This window comes from Oryctolagus cuniculus, chromosome 2 (assembly GCF_964237555.1).
Source record: "Oryctolagus cuniculus chromosome 2, mOryCun1.1, whole genome shotgun sequence".
Lineage (NCBI taxonomy): Eukaryota > Metazoa > Chordata > Mammalia > Lagomorpha > Leporidae > Oryctolagus > Oryctolagus cuniculus.
This window is the reverse complement of record NC_091433.1, coordinates 47,822,813-47,843,440: the sequence shown is the minus strand read 5'-3', so window position 1 is coordinate 47,843,440 and position 20,628 is coordinate 47,822,813. Positions and strand designations below refer to the sequence as shown.

At 47.6% G+C, this 20,628-nt stretch overlaps 1 protein-coding gene and 1 long non-coding RNA gene across 3 annotated transcripts in view; one reads left to right on the top strand and one right to left on the bottom strand.

The window, feature by feature from the left end:
* BNIP3L (BCL2 interacting protein 3 like) overlaps positions 1 to 7,450 on the top strand; it is a 24,390-nt gene extending 16,940 nt beyond the window's left edge. For both annotated transcript variants that reach the window (XM_002709456.5, XM_008249373.4), the window contains exons 4-6: positions 1,935 to 2,038; positions 2,168 to 2,317; positions 4,737 to 7,450. In XM_002709456.5, coding sequence (XP_002709502.1) covers positions 1,935 to 2,038; positions 2,168 to 2,317; positions 4,737 to 4,785 — 303 coding nt within the window. In that variant the 3' untranslated portion in view covers positions 4,786 to 7,450. The remainder of the gene's footprint in view (positions 1 to 1,934; positions 2,039 to 2,167; positions 2,318 to 4,736) is intronic.
* On the bottom strand, positions 4,736 to 20,628 carry LOC127490261 (uncharacterized). The gene is made up of 2 exons (XR_007918118.2): positions 18,732 to 20,628; positions 4,736 to 15,119 (listed from the first exon to the last, which is right to left on the bottom strand). It is a non-coding gene; the product is annotated as an uncharacterized lncRNA (long non-coding RNA).

The window sequence follows — 20,628 nt, the reverse complement described above, 5'->3', positions numbered from 1 at the left end:
AATTTACTAGGTGCTGAATTTATTTTTGAAAGATCGTTCTCACTTTTAATGTCCTCAGTGCAGCGAAAGAGATGATATTATTCCCACAAAAAATGGGAGAAACGAAGCTTTGTCCTAATAAGTTCCGTATCTACAACCACAGAGCAGGGTAGAGCTAGAAGCAGACCAGAAGTGGGCCCGTCTGCGTCTGTGGCCCCTGTTCCTTCTACTAAACTAGGCCACAGAAGGGGATTGAGAGCTGACAGGATCCTGAGAATGAACAGAAAATCCCTGGCGAGTGCAGTAGGGAGACGCCTGAGGCGATGCATTTAGGACAGAGGTCTCTCCAGCTGGGCTTACAGGATGATAGTCTTTGAGGGTCTAGGTTTTGTAGCAGAATATGGACATTGAAGATATTTTTGCTCTGTGTGTGGCCAGACAGGCTGGCTGGCTGTTGGGTGTCATTGAAAGATGATGTCCTCCTTGTTCCTCTGTTAGGAAGCTGGTCTCTCTGTCCATGGAGCTGAATATCCACCTTTAGACACCTAGGAAAGCTTACAACAGACCAAAGAGAGAAAACTTAAGTGATTAGGAGATGAGGGACTTCACATGACACCAGGCTAAATTGATCAGAATCTTCTCTGAACAGATATTGATGGATGTAGAGAGAAGGTTATTGATTTAGTTAAAACCAAGAATCTTAGATAACTAGATAATATGATTTTTTTCTTTTCATACTCTGCAATTCCAAGCACTGGGAGGCAATTTAAAAGCTAAAAGTAGCAAATTTGTGATTAATAAAAGGAAAGCACAGAGCAGGAGTAAGTGAGGAATGCACAGAACTGTTATTTTTAAAGTTAGCATTAAAATTCGGCTAGAAACTTACCTGGCGTTTTTTGTATTTAATACTAATCCAAAGATAATGTTGTTTTACTCAACTGAGAGAAAAATTGTATCCTCTGAGCAAAAAATTTTTGAGAGCATAAAATCTTAGCTTATTTTCCTATTGGAAAATAGGTAGTATTAACTTGTTCAAGGATCTGAACCTAAATCTTTGAGCAGTTTTAAAGAGACAAGTGAGGCCAGTGGAGAAGCTGTAAACTGAAAGGCCCTGCAGTGTGTTCACAGTCAGAGCCTCTGTGTGCACAGCCAATCTGCAAGTAAACTGTGCCGTTTCATTGTTTGTGAGTTAGGATGATTTCAGTCTCACTTCAAAGAGCCAACTCATGATTCTGAGTAATCTCAATGCCCAATGGAAAAAGCTCACCCGTAAATGCTACATTGTGTCACGGTGTGGAATCTGCCAAGTTCAGCAGAACTAGCTAAGAATGGCACTCACAAGAGTCACCCACGAACACAGGGCTTCCCCTGGGGTTTCTGTGCTGGAAGGGACTGTGTGTAGTGGCCGGCTCCTGTGGAAAAAGTATCATGTGGATGTGTCAGGCTCTGCATGTCTTAACTACTTTTTTTCCCTAAGATTTATCTTATTTTTTACTTGAAAGTCAGAGGGAGAGAAGGAGAGAGAGGTCTTCCATCCACTGGTTCACTCCCCAAATGGCGGCAGTGGCCAGAGCAGAGCCAAACCGAAGCCAAGGAGCTTCATCCCAGTCAGCCGTGTGGATGGCAGGGGCCCAGGCACTTAGACCATCTGCTGCTGCTTCCCAGGCGCATTAGCAGGGAGCTGGTTCTCAAGAACAGTGGACTTGAGCCAGTGCTAGGATGCCAGTGTCGCACGTGGTAGTTTTACCTGCTGCACCACAATGCCAGTCCCAGCCCCTTGAGTTCTTTAAAGATACTGAATACTCTAATCTTAGATCATTCTGTCAGCCTTTTGTTAAAAGAAAAAAAAGTAGCATATTACAGATAAATTACCGGTGCACAGCTATGTGAGTTCAGTCTATTGTTTGCCAGCTACGTCTTTGAATGAGCAGTTGGTTTTGCTTTCTTGTTTACAGTCAGAAGAAGAAGTTGTGGAAGGAGAGAAGGAAGTAGAGGCTTTGAAGAAGAGTGCAGACTGGGTATCGGATTGGTCCAGTAGACCTGAAAACATTCCACCCAAGTGAGTTCTCCACGTGCCTTCTCCGTGGGTGCCGGGGTTCTGTTTCACACGCCTGGTGGCAGTGGGCCTGGTCATCCCCGTGGCATCAGCAGATGCGATTGTGACACCAGCTCTGGTTTTCCTTCTCAGGGAGTTCCACTTCCGGCACCCGAAACGTTCTGTGTCTTTAAGCATGAGGAAAAGCGGCGCCATGAAGAAAGGGGGCATTTTCTCTGCAGAGTTCCTGAAGGTCTTCATCCCGTCTCTCTTCCTTTCCCACGTGCTGGCTTTGGGGCTGGGGTAAGTACCAGCGAATGCCTCCTTTCTTCCATTCATCCCGCCCTCGTGGTTTCTTTGCAGTAAGAAACTTGTGAACGCAGTGTGAATTGCTTTGCTTTTGTTTTAACTCAAGCGAGGATTAAACTTGGTACATGTTTGGTGTACCCATAATAAGGATTTTTAATAATAGGACTTTTTTCCTATTTGAAAATAAGATGTTCATACTGAATTTTTCTCTTTGGGTTTTGTTGCTTAACATTTAAGTCTTGAATAACTTATACAGAAAAGTAATTTTTAGTCTGAACACTTGGGGGTTGATGCTTTTTTTCCCGGATGAGAAGATGCGCCATAACACTGAGTAGACACTGGAGTGGAACTGGTAGGTGGGTTGTGGGCGCTGCTTTCTTTTCTGTGTAGCATTTTCATTTAGTCTAAAATCAGCCTCATATTTGCCAGTAACTCATTACTTTTTAAAGGCCTGTCTTTTAAATATTTTTTCCTTGATTTGAACAAGTGAGGACACTTATAAAACATTTTAAGAGTTAAATAGTAGTTGGTAATTTTTTTTTTTTTTTTTTAGATTTATTTATTTGAAAGGCAGAGTTACAGAGAGAGAGCTTCCATCCATTGGTTCACTCCACAAATGGCCACAACAGCTGGGTCGGGGCCATGCCAGAGCCAGGAGCTTCATCCAGGTCTCCCCTGTGGGTGCAGGGACCCAAGTTCTTAGACCGTCTTCCACTGCTTTCCCAGGCTCATTAGCAGGGAGTTGGATGGGAAGTGAGCAGCCAGGACTTGAACTGGCACCCAGATGAGATGCTGGCATTGCGGGTGGCAGCTTAGGTTGTTATACTACAATGCCAGCTGTGGCTGATAATTTTTTCTTTTTATTTTTTAGTATTTTTTTTATTTATTTGAAAGGCAGGGGCAGATAGAGACAGAGAGAAAGGTCTTCCATCCGCTGGTTCACTCCCCAGTTGGCTGCAACTGCCAGAGCTGTGCAGATCCGAAGCCAGGAGCTTCTTCTGGGTCTCCCACACCGGCGCCCATATGGACGCCAGCACTGCAAGCAGCGGCTTTACCCACGAGGCCGCAGTGCCGGCCCCTGGCTGGTAATTTTTTTCAAGAGCAACTTGTTATTCTCTGGAAGCTTGTTGAGTGGTCATTTTCTGTATGTGATGTACCAAAGATGGCCATCTCTTCCCTTTGTGGGGAACTCAGCTGTCACACAGAGATGCGAACACAGAGACACAGATACAACTTTCCACACACACCTTTTGTGTCTCCTGGTGCTTACTCTGCTCTTGTGAGGCCAAGGACAATAATCCAACAGCGAAATGGAGATTGTGGGGGCCAGCACTGTGGCATGGTAGGTAAAGCTTCCAACTGCGGCACTGGCATCCCATGTGGGCACCGGTTTGTGTCCCAGCAGCTTCTCTTCAGATCCAGCTCTCTGCTGTGGCCTGGGAAAGCAGTAGAAGATGGCCCAAGTGCTTGGGCCCCTTCACCCACATGGGAGACCTGGAAGAAGCTCCTGGCTCTTGGCTTCAGATCAGTTCAGCTCCGGCCATCGAGACCACTTGGGGAGCGAACCAGCAGATAGGAGACCTTTCTCTCTGTCTCTTCCTCTCTCTGTCTGTAACTGTACCTCTCAAATAAATAAATAAAATCTTAAAAAAAAAAAAAAAATGGAGATTGTGGAGCGGGAGGGGACAGTGTGAGTGTGCTGTGGGCACAACATGAGGAGGTGGCAGGAATTTAGTCTTACCCACTGCCCAGTTCATCTGCCCTAAGGCATTGGTTTTTGGTCCTGCAGCAGCATGAATCTTCAGGTAGTTTCTCTTGCAGTGAGTGTGGCCATTTCCACAGATGAACGTAAAAGCTTTAAAATCTTGGTTTCTTGTTTTGCACTGGGGGGTGGAGGTAGTTACTTATTTCCCATAACTTCCCTTCTGCTTCTGTAGCTACAGGGGCCAGGCACTTGCCTGCTCCGGGAGGTAGTCCCAAGCCCCTCATCCTGAAGAGTGGTGGCAACAGCTGTCTTTAAAGCCTGGCAGCTTCCATGGGTTTCTCCTCTGTTGAACACCAAAGCCGCTTGGCATACTACCGTGGTTTTGCATCTGAAGTGTCAGTAGAACTCTGCCCACCAGAAAGGAACATTTCCAAGCAGGGGAGCCGGGCTGTTCTCTTGGAAGGGGTCTGTTCTGTTGTGTCCGACTTTACCGTGTCTGCTTCCCTGCCCCGTGCTGTCCAGTCCTGACTTAATGAGCAAGTAGAACCAGAAAAAAACCAGTTTGGCTGGGCTGGTGACTGGGTGTAAGAAAGTCAGTGACGATTTCTGGGTGGTAGGGCGCGGTGCCTTAGAGCCTTTGACAGCAGCTGGAAGGTGCGGTTTTAAGTGGGATTCAGCTGTGGACTTGATTGCTCTGCTTCCTTCCAGCATCTATATTGGAAAACGACTGAGTGCACCGTCTGCCAGCACCTACTGAGGGGAGCGAAGCCCTGGACACGCGTGTGACCTGTGAAGTGGTGTATTGTCACAGTAGTTTATTTGAACTTGAGACCATTGTAAGCATGACCCAAACTACCACCCTATTTTTACATATCCAATTCCAGTAACTCTCAAATCCAGTATTTTATTCCAACTCTGTTGAGGCATTTTACTAACCTTAATTCCCTTTCTGGCCTGTAAGACACTTTAGAATTTCCTAACAGAGTTTACTGTTGTTTAGAAATTTGCAAGGGCTTCTTTTCTGCAAATGCCACCAGCAGATTATAATTTTGTCAACAAAGCTATTATCTCTTACTACTACCAGACTTGGACCTGTGTCATTCATGGTATGAATTTTACTCTTGCAATGCTAACTACCATCTCTCTCTTAAAACAAGATCAGGTTAGCGAATCATATAAAAGCTTGTGGTTCAGTTTTTCTTTTCTTTTTCTTTCCAAGACAAAGGCAAGCTTCCCTAAGCTTGAATTTATAGTTATTAAAAAAACAAAAACAAAAACAAATAAACAAAAAAGCAAGACACACACACAAAAAAAACTTGGGCAATAAAAAATTATTTTAAACCAGCTTTGGAGCCACTTTTTTTTCTAAGCCTCCTACTAGCGCCTTCTAATTTGTAGGAGGCAGGCTGTATAAATGATAGCTAGGAAATAGAATAAGAACTAAACTCCATGAGCAGATTTTAATACTAGTATGTTGTACTGCTGTCTTTTCTATGGCGTAGAATCTACTTCTGAGAAGGCACGTCTCAGGCTTTGACATGTACGGAGTTGCTTTTGAGACTTGTGTGTGTACGTGGTTGGTATTTTTATGTATTAGCTGCATGTGAATTTTTCATGACTTTAATTTTTTTTATTTCTTAATTGTTTTCTCTAAGAAGAGACTTTGGAATGAGTTCCAATTTGTGGTGATACTACAGGCTTCTTGTTTTAGGAAGCATCACTTACGCTCTGCAGCCTTTCAGCTCTGAAGATCCTTGTTTCAGAGTTATTCCCGGCACTTGTGCAACTCTGAGAACCAGACTTGGCTTGTGGGAACAGCTGGCACAGTCCTGGAAAGCTGCCATGTGTTTCCTCTGATCTCTCCCTTCGTTCCTGTTTACCGTGCAGTCTTCCCAAGGTGATTCCTGTGACTTTGCAGGCACAGGTCATTTTCTCATGGAGCCATCTTTTCTGTTAGGCTAAACTCTTTGAGTTTGGGAATACTAAACAGATTCCTTCAGTGACATTTTTTTTTTCTTTGTTTCTAAAATGTGAAGCTTTAGGACCAAATTGTTCACAAGCACCAGATTGACCAGTTATTTCAAGTAGATTTTATTGGATTGCAGAACACATAGCCTGACTCGGAAGGATACTACTATATGTTTTCTATATAAATAATTACTGTTTATGATGTAAACATTCCTATTCAGTATTTAGAGAACCATTGTTAATTTTAAAGCTAGCAATCTTTAAAGTGCATCAGGTTGACGAGTAAAAACACTATGACAGCCAGGTTTGACAGTTCACAGAAATTAATTCTCTCACATCAAGCTTTGTAAAATTGATGTGTTACAGTGGGAAATAACATACTGATAAAAAAAATTTCTACTTTTTTTCAAGAATATAGTCAGATATTAAGAAAGAAGATATTTCTAAACTAGTTTTTTGAGTTCTTTATTTTTCTTTCTAGCATTAGAAGAAGTCTAAAAAATTATGAATGTTTTTATTATACCTGTTTCTGTCTTACTCAAACCTGGTAACACTTGATTTGCCTTCTGAAATCTATTTATTTCAAGTGTTCATATTTGACTTTCTTTGGGAAGTAAATCTGACGGCTCACTGATTTTGAATAAAATTGGAAAGGCTGATGAACTTAAAGAGAACTGAGTAGCTAAACTGCTAACATACACAGTTTGTACTACAGTTGGTGTCAGGGAAAAAGAAAACTGCTCTAAATGAGAGCCACTTTTCACCGGCGGCTCGTTGCCGCTTTTGAAATTTGGTAGCAATTCTGTCAGTGCAGTTGAACCTGGATATATTTTTGGTTTTTTTCAGCATTGAAAATATTTAATTTTTCCCTTTTTAAAAGTGTGAAATTATAGGGTATTACTTAAAATATGAATATATCATCAGAGTACAGCTTACAAGGTGGGATCATGCAGTCTTTATTGGTAGCCCTGACATAAGGGATGGATGAACATGTTCCGATCCAGATTTGCATCGAACGGAAACAGATCGCCTCTTTGGGAAGGTGAACTCAACAATTAACAGTTGAAATTTTCAGATCAATGTTTAAGAAGCTTTACACCTGTTTACAATTTGGGGTGAAAAGGCAGGCTTCATTTTTCTTACGTGTGAAGAAAACTGGCTTAAAATACTTGTAAATAGAATCAAAGCCGTACAGACTTGCTCATTGAATCGTGCAACAAGTTACTTTGAGTGCAGTAAGAACATTTACCATTCTGAACAATGGAAACAGAAGACTCAGCCAGACAGATGAACTTATAAATGAACCAGTTTTTGAAATGATTGGAAATAACTGAGCCAAAGTGATTATGCATTCTTCATCTATTTAGTTAGCACTTTGTATCATTATATACAGTTTACAATACATGTATAACTTGTAGCTATAAACATTTTGTGCCATTAAAGCTCTCACAAAACTTCTTCTGTCACTTGATCATTTTTATGTTATGTGTGTTGCTTGGTGACAAGGCCTCCTGTACACACAGAGCTTTCCACCTCAAGTTCTCCAAAAACCAGCACCTCTCGCTGCACCAGAGCAGTAGGCAGGGCTTCTGCCCTCCCAGGCTCCCACCTTGGGGAGGTGACCCCCACTCTGTGATGGGGGGGTGCGTGCTGTACTAGCAGCGTGCAGGAAGCACCGTGCACTGGAGCCTGCAGAGCGTCGTTCTGCCAGCAGCTACAGGCTGTTCCCGTGGGGAGACCATAGCAGGCTTCACCAAGTTCAGAGAGGAGTCGAGAGTATGCCTGGTAAAGGGAATGGCAGCCACTGACACCTGTGAGATGCGTTCCAGAAATAGCAGAAGTTCAGCGTGGCCGGAAAACATGGATAGCGAGGAAACTGAAAATGTGGGTTAGTGTTGAATGTGGTTGAGATTCATACGCTCTTCTAGAGGTCCCACTTGGTTGTATAGTCAGCAGGATACTCCGTGGGTTTATTACTTTATTTAAACAGGGAAATGATTTAAGAGCTGTCTTCAAGGACCATGCCACATTGTAAAGAGGCAAGGAGATCACTCAGCTCTGCAGGTAGGAATAACTAGAGCTTGCCCTGCCTGTACCTCTGGGGTTAGCAAAACAGAAGGGAACTGATAAGAAGCAAGGCAGGTGTCGCCTTCTGGTTTTGGTGGGGTTTAGTTTTTTTTGGCCTGAACCTGTATTGATGTCAATAATTAAGTAAGGAGAGGAAAGAATTCCAGCTTGGAGTATATTGAATATGAAGTGTTGAGGGGAACATTTGATTGGACAAAACCAGAGGACACTTACCAAGTAGAACTAGAACACAGGAGAAATGTCTGGAGTGGAAATGAAACACACACGCAGACACACATGCTGTAGATACATGATCGCACTGGAGTTCTCAAAGTAGCTGTGAAGCCCAACATTTTGAAGAAGGAGCAGCAGAGGAGCTCAAGGAGGTGAATTATATAATTAGTATGGTAGGAGGACCTCCCAAAGGAGGGGGGCTGACCAGTGCTGTCACATTTCGTGGTGAGATAGATGAATTGAAGAGAAGCTTGTGGACTGGCAGCTGGATCATAGCCCACCTTTTGCAAGAGCATTTTATCCGTAGGAGTATCAGGGACTCTAGATCAGACTGCACGGGGGCAGCGGGTGAATAGCAAGGAAGTGGAGGAAATTTCAAAGAGGAGACTAGATGGTAGGATTGTTGGCTTCGGTTAGGGTACAGGGATAATAAGCTTGCAGGCTAAGAAGTGAGATCAAAGGGAAGTATTTAAAGGAACAAGGGAGCAGATAAATAATGAGAGTGGAGTATGTTCGTTTCCACTCATGAAGTAAGTAGGAGGGAATAGGCCCAAGTCCTTGGATGGGGGATGAACCCTGGGAAGAGGAAGTCCACAAAACATATAAACTGAACATTCTTGTTGGAAAATGAGAGGTGGGAAAGGGCGGCAATGTTAGTGGCTAGCAGGAGAGAGCCACGTGTGGTGGTTCTGTTTTCTCTTGAAGACGAGGTCTCCAGAGGAGCCTGGGGCAGAGGCTGTTCTCCTCAGTATCTCCTGATCTGAATGGAGACCGGAACCAACGCTCAACTCCTAGAAGCGTCACCCATTCTGCCGTCATTCCCTGGCACCAACCAAAAGTGTCAGTGACCTTGACTAAGCTGGAAGCCCCCACGGGGTTCTGCCACCTCTCAGGCTGGCCAGCTCGATGCTCTTGAACTTGTCTGTCACTTGCAAAGCAAGAGGTTGCATGAGGTAGTGTTTTAATTATGTAATTGCTGTTAGTAAATTACAAGGTTCAGGCTAAAAAGCAGGATTGAGAATGGGTGACCTAGGAATAGGCACTGTGGGCACTTTATAAATTGTGCATTGGGCAGGAGATCGGTCGTGTGTACGTGTATTTTAAATTCCTGCTTTGTGCCTTAGGGTAAGTGGACCGAGATGATGGACCACAGTGCAGAGAAAAATGTGAATTCTGGGTAGTTGGGTTAAACAGATTACAAATCATAAATGCTTTCTCTTCAATAAGCCTTCGGCCTTATTCTGGCTGCTTTAACCTTCACATCTTTTACCCCTTGATTGATATATGCACTCCCCTCCACGAGAAGTATGAAAATCAAAGTATTAGCACAGTTGTAAGCCAATTATGCAACTGAGTGAACTCTTTCAGAGGGAGGGAACAGAATTTGTTAAGATTCCCACGTCCTTTATTACTGTCTCTTACCTAGAATCACAAAAATAAAATCAAAGGTCCTAACAGTATCCGGCGCACAGATTGAAGGGAAAACCAGTTCTGCCAGAGGCCTCATTTCTCTGGTTGAGAAAACAGCTCATCAAAAGTGAATGGGCAATGCCAAGTCCTATAAATAATATGCAAATGGATGGTTAAGCTGCTGTCAATTCTTAGACTTTAAAATGCAGATCTGAAGTTTGCCTAAGCAAAATGGGGTTGAAAACGGTGGGGGAAGAGGTATTACAAATCTCACCCGAAATTCCTTGGTTACCACTTAGTAAACACTATACCTTTTCTTTCTTTTTAAAGATTATGTGTTTATTTGAAAGAGTGACTGAGAGGTATCTTCCATGTGCTGGTTCACTCCCCAGTTGGCCGCAGTGACCTGGGCCAGGAGCCTGGTGTCCCACGTGGGTGGCACTGCTTTCCCGTGTGCATTAGTGGGGAGCTGGATGGGAAAAGGAGCCACTGGGACTTGAACAGGTGCTCATGTGGGATGCTGGTGGCGGCTTAACACGCTGCACCATAACGCCAGCCCCAAAGCCTACACCTTTTCCGCAGCTTATATCACTGGAACACTTTACCAGAAACCAGAGTCCCCCGGTCTCCCCAGCCTCAGTGAATTCCACCTCCACTCCACTATGCATTGTCCTGTCCTCTGCTCCCACTCCTAGTATGAGTGAGGAGAAACTGGACATAGTTAAGGCAACAAACACTATTTTAAAAAGTTCTCAAAGCGATTTATCGCAGGCAGATGCGATTCATGGCCTGGATGCCTGCTGACCTCCAGACCCCGAGATTAAGCCCCGCCCACACACCACCCCGGCACGTGCGTGGGCATTTCAGACTCTGCTGCCCAGCCTTGCCCAGCTCTGCCCCCCTGCTCCCCCTTTGCTGGATGTCTGTGAAAGGCACAAGCACCCCTCCAGCTCCACACCAGGAGACTGCTGCTTCTCTTCCCCCGCCGGATTCCAGGCAGTCCCCTTGGAAACAGCTCACCCTCCCCTGTGTTGAGTCAGGCGCTGGGCTGCTTGGCTGGGCTGCCCGGAGAGTGCCGTGGGGTCCTGACTGGACCGTGCTGCTCTAGGCGTTTCCCTCAGCAGCCACAGTAGTTGTCCTAAAATACAAATCTGATCACATCATGGAACTCTTGAAATCCACAAGTGGTTCCCCCTTTGACTTGGGGGTGAAGTTCAAGTTCCCTCAAGTGGCAGCCAGGCCTGCCAACCTCCAGCCTCCCCTCCCAGTGGCCTGTCCCCTGTCAGGGAGTGTAACGTGGACTTTGAGCCACACCCCACCCTCAGCATTTTTCAGGGCTCAGCTCAGAGGTTCCTCTCCCACCCCTCCCCCAACCAGGTTGTTGACTTCTCCACACTCACCCAGACTTCTGGCATGTACACCACTGTGGCACCTGTCACGCTGAACTGTCCTGACTTAAATGGATGACACCTGCTAAAGCCATCGTAAATTGAACACAGTGTAAGCTGAAAATGCATGGAATAAAACTACCCAGGCTTGCTAAAGTATGCTTGGGGCACTTGCATGGACAATAGTGGCAGGATAACACATTGTGTGTTACCAAATAAGCTTCTCTGATGGCAAGTCTAACTCACTGAATGTGGACCACTGGACTGAGGGTGCTCACCCGCGGGGACGGGGGAGGGGGGACGAGGGGAGGGCTCGCAGCAGCATCGAAGCATCACGCAGCCTGTCACTGGCTTGGGAAAAGTTCCGCCTTCAGAGTTGAAAGTGCGGTTTCTACTGAGTGTGTGTCGCTTTCACACCGTGGCGAGGCTAAGATGATCTGAGGTCGGACCCGTCTGCTCTTGTCTGGTTCCCTCAGGGGCTGTGTTCCTCCGGCAAAGTCCATGCCTTGGACGAGTCCACCAGTTCCCAAAATTGATAGTAGGCTGCTCACATCTCGAATGCTAAAAAGACTGAAAATTACCAAGTCTCATTTTCTTTCTTTCTTTCTTTCTTTCTTTCTTTCTTTCTTTCTTTCTTTCTTTCTTTCTTTCTTTCTTTCTTTCTTTCTTTCTTTCTTTCTTTCTTTTTAGATTCACTTATTTATTTGAAAGGCAGAATTACAGAAAGGCAAGGCAGAGAGAGCGAGAGAGAGGTCTTCTACCCACTGGTTCACTCCCCAGATGGCTGCAATGGCCAGAGCTGCGCCGATTGCACCATCATCTACTGCTTTCCCAAGCCACAGCAGAGAGCTGGATTGGAAGTGGAGCAGCCAGGACTCGAACCGGAACCCTTATGGAATCCTGGCGCTGCAGACTGGGACTTTAACCCATGCGCCGTAGCAGTGCCCTCCCACCCAAGTTTCATTTTCAACACAAACTAGTTTCAAGATGGTTTCATCAGACTGAGCTGGTCAGGCCTCAGGAAGGACTGAGCCACAAGCTGTGCAGAGTAACACCACATTCTCAGATTTCTGTTTTTGAGAGAGAAGAGGAAACTCTGTAAGAAACCAAAGACGGGACTGGTGTTGTGGCGCAGCCTGGCCTAAAGTGCCGCATCCCATATGGGCGCTGGTTCGAGACCCAGCTGCTCCACTTCCAATCTTGCTCTCTGCTATGGCCCGGGAAAGCAGTAGAAGATGGCCCAAGTCCTTGGGCCCCTGCACCCACATGGGAGACCTGGGGGAAGCTCCTGGCTCCTGGTTTTGGATCAGCACAGCTCCAGCCGTTGTGGCCAACTGGGGAGTGAACCATCAGATGGAAGACCTCTCTTTCTGCTTCTTTTCTCTCTGTGTAACTCTGACTTTCAAACAAATAAATAAATAAATTTTAAAAAAGAAACACTTAAGGAGACTAGAACTCAAAGAACCTACAATCCAAAGTGACATGGATCAAACTGATGGCTTAAACTTCTAGGGGGCTGATGTTGTGGTACAGCAGGTAAAGTTGCCACCTGCGGCATCGGCATCCCACAAGGGCGTTGGTTTGAGTCCTGGCTGCACCACTTCCAATCCAGCTCCCTGCTAATGGCCTGGAGAGCAGCGGGAAATGATGGTCCAAGTGCTTGGACCCTTGCACACACATGGGAGACCCAGAAGGAACTCCTGGCGCCTGGCTTTGGTCCCAGGAATAAACCAGCAGATGGAAGACATCTCTCTCTGTCTCTCTCTACCTCTCTGAAACGCTGACTTTTAATTAAATAAATAAATCTTTTCTAAAAAAATGCAATTTAAATCCATCAGCTCATGCCCTGTTTATAAAATGTGGTCTTGTCCTCTGTTGGGGTTTGTCCTGGAATTGTCACAAGCCAAGCAGGGCTGTGTGGTCATTTTTGTATTGAATAATGGGATTGGAGGCCCCACAAGGCTGGCTGGCAGGACATTAAACACAGGACTGGGGTAATTCTAGCCATGCAAAGTTATTTATGTAACATTATTCCACTGCATGGGCTGGAATAAGATAGCTACACATTGCAAGTGTTTGGGCTCAAATTCAACCTAGGAAGAAAGGGCCAGAGGGCCTGAGATGTTTTGTTTACCTCTGTGTCACTGGCCGAGGACACCTTCCTCCACGAAGGGCTTCTTTTTGGCTGTCCCAGCAGCTTCTTTTGTGCAGGTAAAGGGAGCAGGGCTCAGCAGTGTTTGATAACTGGCCCACGTCACAGCATTAATAAATGACAAATTTGCTTCTGGGCCTTTAAGATCAAGTGCAATAAATGACAGAGCTGGGATGCCAACATGAAGCAAAGCCACTTCCCAGGAGCCAGTCTCCTTCTAAATCAAGCACCTGGGGTTTCTTAATGTTTCCGGAAGAGTTCTGAAGCATCAGTTTGTATCCTGAAAAACTCAAAGCTTTTAGACAGAACAGTAACTCCTGCAATAATTAATATTCTTCCCGGTAGATCCGGGGGAGCAAGACAGAGCCAGATCCAACATGAGGCAGTGTTGTCAGCCTGGCTTATGCTGTTTTATGTGGATCTGAAAGCCCTTGGGTAAAGATAAATTCCGAGGTTCTGGCTGTGCATTTGAGCATCTGCAGGTTCGGTTTTTTTTTTTTTTTTTTTTTTTTTGACAGGCAGAGTGGACAGTGAGAGAGAGAGACAGAGAGAAAGGTCTTCCTTTGCTGTTGGTTCATCCTCCATTGGCCACCACGGCCGGCGCACCGCGCTGATCCGAAGCCAGGAGCCAGGTACTTATCCTGGTCTCCCATGGGGTACAGGGCCCAAGGACTTGGGCCATCCTCCACTGCACTCCCTGGCCACAGCAGAGAGCTGGCCTGGAAGAGGGACAACCGGGACAGAATCCGGCGCCCCGACTGGGACTAGAACCTGGTGTGCTGGCGCCGCTAGGTGGAGGATTAGCCTAGTGAGCCGCGGCGCGGGCCTCAGATTCGGTTTTATCAATGAGCTTTCACCCCAGCCGTTTCTGAAAGCTCGTTCCCCTGACGGCATGCTTTCCGAAGCGCGCCAAGGTTCTGGTCAAAGAGCGCGCGTCTGGGAGGCTTGGAGTCAGGGTGAGGCTGCATGAACGCACCGCCGGGATCGCCGGCTTCTTAAACATGGCTGTGTTGGCCAGCCAAGCTACCGATCACTGTCTTGAGGGAGGCAGAGAAGGGTGAGGAGGAAGACTGGAGACACCGAGGGAGCCCTTAGGTTGAGTTGGGAAAATTCGGCCTTCAGAGTTTAAAGTGCGGTTTGTACTGAGTGCAGGTAGCTTTCACACTGCGGCGAGGCTGACATCTGAGGTCACACCCATCTGACACCTGAGTGCTTCCGTTCTCCAGCTTAATCCTCACGAGGCTCACTTGAGGCAGCTGCGATTTTGGCATCAGGAAGAGAAAATTCACATTACACAGAAGACCCAGGCTCTGCCCCATGTTCCTTACTACAGAGCAGCCCTTGAATTCCTTTGGCTTGGTGTCCAGCCCCCTTGCTCGCCAAGCCAACAGTTTGTCCTTTTAGGCATAGGATTTTTTTCCTAGTGAAAAAACAAACGGAGGATAAATGCAGCGAGCACAACCTTAAAGAAATTTCCAATATCGGGGCCGGCGCCCTGTCTCACTTGGTTAATCCTCCACCTGCGGCGCCAGCATCCCATATGGGCGCCGGGTTCTAGCCTGGGTTGCTCCTTAAAAAAAAAAAAAAAAAAAAAAAGGAAAGAAAAAAATTTCCAACATCAATTTCCAGCCGTTGCCAATTTGTGACTTTTGCTCTTCCAATGTAAGATAGAGAATAGGTTTTATGTGTGAATTTTCTGTAAGAATAAGGGATCTTCAGTTTAGCAAAGCGCCACAACCTCGTTGTCTCATGCACTCTTTTGCCTGCACAAACTCCCGGCGTGTGTACCCCACGCCAGGGACCGCTGCAACAGTAGGCTGAAGGCTGGGGTCGGGTATTGGTTCTGACTGGTGCATTGTGGTGTCCTCCGATCTGGAAGCAGATAAGGGTTGGAAATGCCATTAGCCGCTGATGCGAGCACTGGGGCCTGGAGAGCCACTCCCGAGCGATGGGCCCTGCTGAACACCAGGCACTGCCAGGACCTTACTCTGCAGCCACCACAGTCGCCAGCACCAAAGCTGCCCATGTCCCAGGGACAACCCCACGGCGCCCCCACCGCTGCTTCTGCCCAGAGGGGAGAAGTGAGTTTCCCAAAGCTTTCCTCCTGCATAACCAGCTCTTGAGCCCAAATCCTCTACACGTGCCTGACTCGGGGATCCCTTAGGTTCCGCCTGCAACAGAGGTGGGGAAAGTGCCCTGCCCCACCCCCAGCCCGCCCCACCAGGCTCCATAATGTGATTGAGTCAGCAGCGGAAGTTCAGATGCTGGGTTGCCAGAAAGGGAGATCAATGTCATCTGTGACTGCACGAGGCCCCCAGGATTTTCAGTCTAGCAGGGAAGTAAGCGGATTGACCATGGCACACATTCTTGGGATAAGTGTTAGAGAAAAAGCTACGGAGTCTGTAGCATGGGAGTTAGTGAAGAGGGGGCGGAGGAAGGGTGCTTCAAACCCAGCCCTACGGCCTGAGGAGCTGCTGGCTGCCAGCCAAAGGGACGGGAAGGTTGCAGGCATAAGGAACACTCGGGCAGAGGCAAGCACCCGGCACGGGGTGACACTGATGACGCTCCGGAGGGAGGAGAGACGAGACGATGACAAACAGGCTAGGTAGGGCCTGCGAGGCCATGGCTAACGACGGTGAGATTCTTCAGTTTCAGATAACTTTCTGCAGTGTATTATTATACTTGTTCTATTTCTTCATCAGTCATTGCTGTTCATCTCATACAGCGCCTAATTCAGAAATTAAACTTTATCACAAGTGTGTTGATTTACGGGCTTTATTCCAAGGATTTAGGGAAAGCACTGGAGAGTTTTAAACAGGCTAAGATTTACATCATTGAAACACCACTCTTAAACTTACAGGATGAACCTGAGAAGACCAAGAATGCGCATGAGATGACCACTTAGGAAGAAAAGATTACAGTGACCTAAAACTAAATTTATGGAGCTGGGGTTGGATCAGAGAAATATCCAGCAAGTAAAATCAGTGATGTAATGTTGAATGAATGACAGCATTTTTCACCCAGAGTGTTGGGCTCCTTCTGGGTTGCTTCTGGACCGTGGCTCCCTTTCTTTATTTTTTTTAAAGATTTATTTTATTTATTATTTGAAAGTCAGAGTTACACAGAGAGAGGAGAGGCAGAGAGAGAGAGAGAGAGAGGTCTTCCATCCGATGGTTCACTCCCCAATTGGCCACAACGGCCGGAGCTGTGCCAATCTGAAGCCAGGAGCCAGGAGCTTCTTCCAGGTTTCCCATGCGGGTGCAGGGTCCCAAGGACTTGGGCCATCTTCTACTGCTTTCCCAGGCCACAGCAGAGAGCTGGATCAGAAGTAGAGCAGCCAGGTCTTGAACCAGCGCCCATATGGGATGCCGGTGCTTCAGGCCATGGCGTTAACCCACTGCACCACAGTGCTGGCCCCAGCTCCCTTTCTTGAGGGTCAGCCAGCCTAGTGTCCCAGGGATTCCTGAATAACCAGGGCGCTGAATGGGCTGTTGGACAGACACATGAGGCTAGAACTCAGAGGAAAGAGCTGGGTGCAGATTTTGGACTTCGTCAGCCAACGGGTGGTGGATGAAGCCCCAGAGCGGGTGATGTGACCTGGGGATAGGGAGGGAGAGAGAAGGTCTGGGGGAGCTCCCGAGCACTCCAGCGCTGACACACTTGCATGCAGCACAAGCTAAAGACTGAAGAGGAAGGGCCAGAGACTGGAGCAAAGCCAGGCCATGGGAACCCAGAGACGTGTTCTTCCAAAGCTGTGAACCCTGGTGCTTCAAGACCAACATAGCCGAGGGACTGCTAGGGTGGCCCCTGTACTCAGAGACCAGGCTGGATTCCTGACTCTCTACTTTGACCTGGCCCAGACCTGGCTGTTGCAGGCATTTGAGGAGTGGACCAGCGGATGAAAGATCCCTCTTTCTCTCTCTCCCTCTCTCCATCGCTCCTTCATTCTGCCTTTCAAATAAATTTTTTAAAAATAAAATGAAGGTGTGCTTAGCATTTATCGGTTTCATTAACGTGGAGATCTTCGATCTTAACTGCTTGCTGGGGATGGAAGCCAGACCAAAGTGCTTTCAGGGCAGAGGGAGTAGAGAAATGGAGACGGGAAGGAGGAAGAGAGAGGCTAAGTGGGCGTGGATAGGGCCCGAGGAGGGAATTGTGTTCAGCATATTTAACTACCAAGGGGAGAGCTCTGTATTAGGGCTCTCCAGACAAGCAGAACCAGCAGGATGTGGGTGCACAGCGAGAAGCTCCTCACCAGAGACCACTCGCGTCATTACCCAGGCTGGCCAAGCCCAACTCTGCAGGCTGGGCCGGCGGGAGAGCCAGCGAAGAGCTGGCACTGCGGCTCAATCACAGAGCCGTGAGCTTGGCTTGGAGCCAAGAGCTGGCCCGCCTGCCCCCGGGACCCAGTCTGGGAGTTCTGGAGGCCCGCAGCTGGTTGGACAAGGCCCACGGACACTAGGAAGGGCAGCTGCCAGAGTCCACGGTGCCATCCAAAAGCACCTTCACAGAGACATCCAGATTAATGTTTGACCACACGTTGGCACCGCGGCCCAGGCAAGCTGACGTGCACAAGGAGCGCCCCAGAGAGCTGCTGGAGGCAGAGGGGACGTGGGAGGCCAGGGCTCTGCCCTCCGACACAGACCAGGTCACAGCCTCCCAGGCTCTCGTCGGCCCCCTGGCTCCAGGGCAGCCCCCGTGGGGGCAGCTGTTCTGCACTCAGTCCATGTGCTTGCTCTCAACGCCGTTTAACCCAATAAATATTGCTTGTAAAGGGATTTTTAAAAAGTATTTACTTAATTATTTGCGAAGCAGACCGAGCTCTCATCTGCTCTTACTCTCCAAATACCTGCATCAAAGTCAGGAACCAGGAACTAGGAGTGCAATCCAGGTCTCCTGCATGGGTGGCAGGAACCCAATCACTCGAGCCATCCCTGCTGTCGCCTAGGGTCTGCATTAGCAGGAAGCCGGAGTCAGGAGCAGAGCCGGGGTCGAACCCAGGCACTCTGATGCGGGACACGGGGATCCTCACTGCTAGGCTGAACACCAGCCTGATGAAGTGACTTTTTAAAAGCCTATTTGCAGGGGCCGGCGCTGTGGCGCAGGGGGTTAAAGCCCTGTGCCGGCATCCCATATGGGCACTGGTTTGAGTCCTAGCTGCTTCTGTTCCCATCCAGCTCCCTGCTAATGCAGCCTGGAAAGCAGTGGAGGATGGCCCAAGTGCTTGGGCCCCTGTACCGACGTGGGAGACCCGGAAGAAGCTCCAGGCTCCCGGTTTCGTATCCGCTCACCTCCGGCTGTTGCAGCCATTTGGGGAGCGAACCAGTGGATAGAAGACTTCTCTCTCTCTGCCTCTCTGTACTGCCTTTCAAATAAATAAATAAAACTAAAAAAAAAAAAAAAGCCTATTTGCAGTTATTTCCAACACCTGTCATTACACCCACAGCTGGTATGAGGTTGAAGACACAAGGCAAAAGGACCCACCTGCTGTTCGTGACCCAGGGAGAGGATGTGAGGTTGAGTGGGAGGTGAGGTTCTTGAGGAGGCAGGGAGGAGCCGCAGAGGGGAAGAGGCAGCGGATATTGAAGCCGAGGCCGTTGGAAAGCTGATCTCTCCTCTCAATCCCACACGCGGTCTCCAGCGCAGCCCCTCTGCTTGTCCCAGAGGCTGGGTTATTTGGGGGCACCCAGGAGAACTTGAATTACACAACTGGGTCCAAAGTCACTCAGAGCTAGCACATGCAAAATCTGCGTTATTTTTCTCCCCTACTTAAAAAACTTAGCTTTAATTATGGTTAAGTTTTAAAGTAAAACTTCATGTTCTCAGTGGACAGCTGTGCGAGCTTTATCAGATACATATTTTTGTAACCACCTCCGCAATCAAGATCCAGAACGGCCCTGTCACCACCACCCACAACATACAATGCCCACATTTTTTGAAAAACAAAATGCTGATTGAAGAACCCTACCTCTATCCACCATAGTTTAGGATGCTAACTGCAGCCAACTGACAAAGTTAAAAAAAAAAAAAAGTGAGGGCAAACTCTAACATATAGTTACTAATTATACCTGGGGGTGTGGCAAAATTGTGGGTGTCAGATACAGTTGTAAACAGGCCTTTAAAAACCATGGATGGGGCAGGCACCGTGGTGCAGTGGTTTAACCTGCTGCTTAGACCGCCAGCATCCCGTATCAGAGTGCCAGTTTGAGTCCCTGCTACTCTTTGGATCCAGCATCCTTGGGAGGCAGCGGAAGATGGCTCGAGGGCCTAGGCCCCTGTAACCCACGTGGGAGATGGCGATGATGTTCCTGGCTTCTGGCTTCAGCCTGGCCCAGCTCTGGCTATTGCAGACATTTGGGGAGTGAACCAGTGGATGGAAGATTCTCTCTCTCTGCTGTTCTGCCTTTCAAGTAGTTTACATAGGGGCCCACACTGTGGCATAGTAAGTTAAGCCTCTGCCTGCAGCACCAGCATCCCATAGGGGTGCCAGTTTGTATCCCGGCTGCTCCTTTTCTGATCCAGCTCTTTGCTTATGGCCTGGGAAAGCAGCAGAAAATAGCCCAAGTGCTCGGGGCCCTGCACCCACATGGGAGACCCGGACGAAGCTCCTGGCTCCTGGCTGCAGATTGGCTCAGCTCCGGCTGATGCAGACATTTAGGGAGTGAACTAGCAGATAGAAGGCCTTTCTCTCTGTCTCTCTTTCTCTCTGTAACTCTGCCTCTCAAATAAATAAATTTTTAAAAAAGATTAAGTAAGCTTTTAAAAAAATTACAGACAGTCTTTTAGGTTTCAGTGGTAGTGTGAAATTCTTACTACTGGATTTGCGGTGGTTTGAATGTGGCTTCTTTCCTCCAAAACTTGGGTTGTGATTTACTCTCCACTGAGACATTAATGCTGAGCGGGAGCAGGTGGGGTCTGGAAAAGGCAATGGATCCATGAATTGATCCCTTCGTTTGACTGATGGGTAAGTGAAGTCTGTGTGGCTTGGTCTCTTGCACGCTTCTGTCACATGTGATGCCCTGTGCCACCTCAGGACCCTGACAGCAGGGCCAGCATCAGATGCAGCCCCTCGACCTTGGACCAGAACCAGAGCCAAAACAAACCCGTTTTCTACCTAGTGGACGAGTCTGTGGCACTGTGTTATTAACAATAGAAAATGAGGGTTTTAAAAAAATATTTATTTTTATTTACTTGACAGGCAGAGTTAAAGGGAGCGGGAGGGAGAGAGAGATCTTCCATCCGCTGGTTCACTCCCCGCAGTGGGTGCAGGGGCACAAGCACTTGGGGGGCTCGCCATGCTTCCCTAGGTACATTATCAGGGAGCTGGATCGGAAGTGGAGAAGCTGGGATTCAAACCAGTGTCCTTATGGGAAGCCGGCAT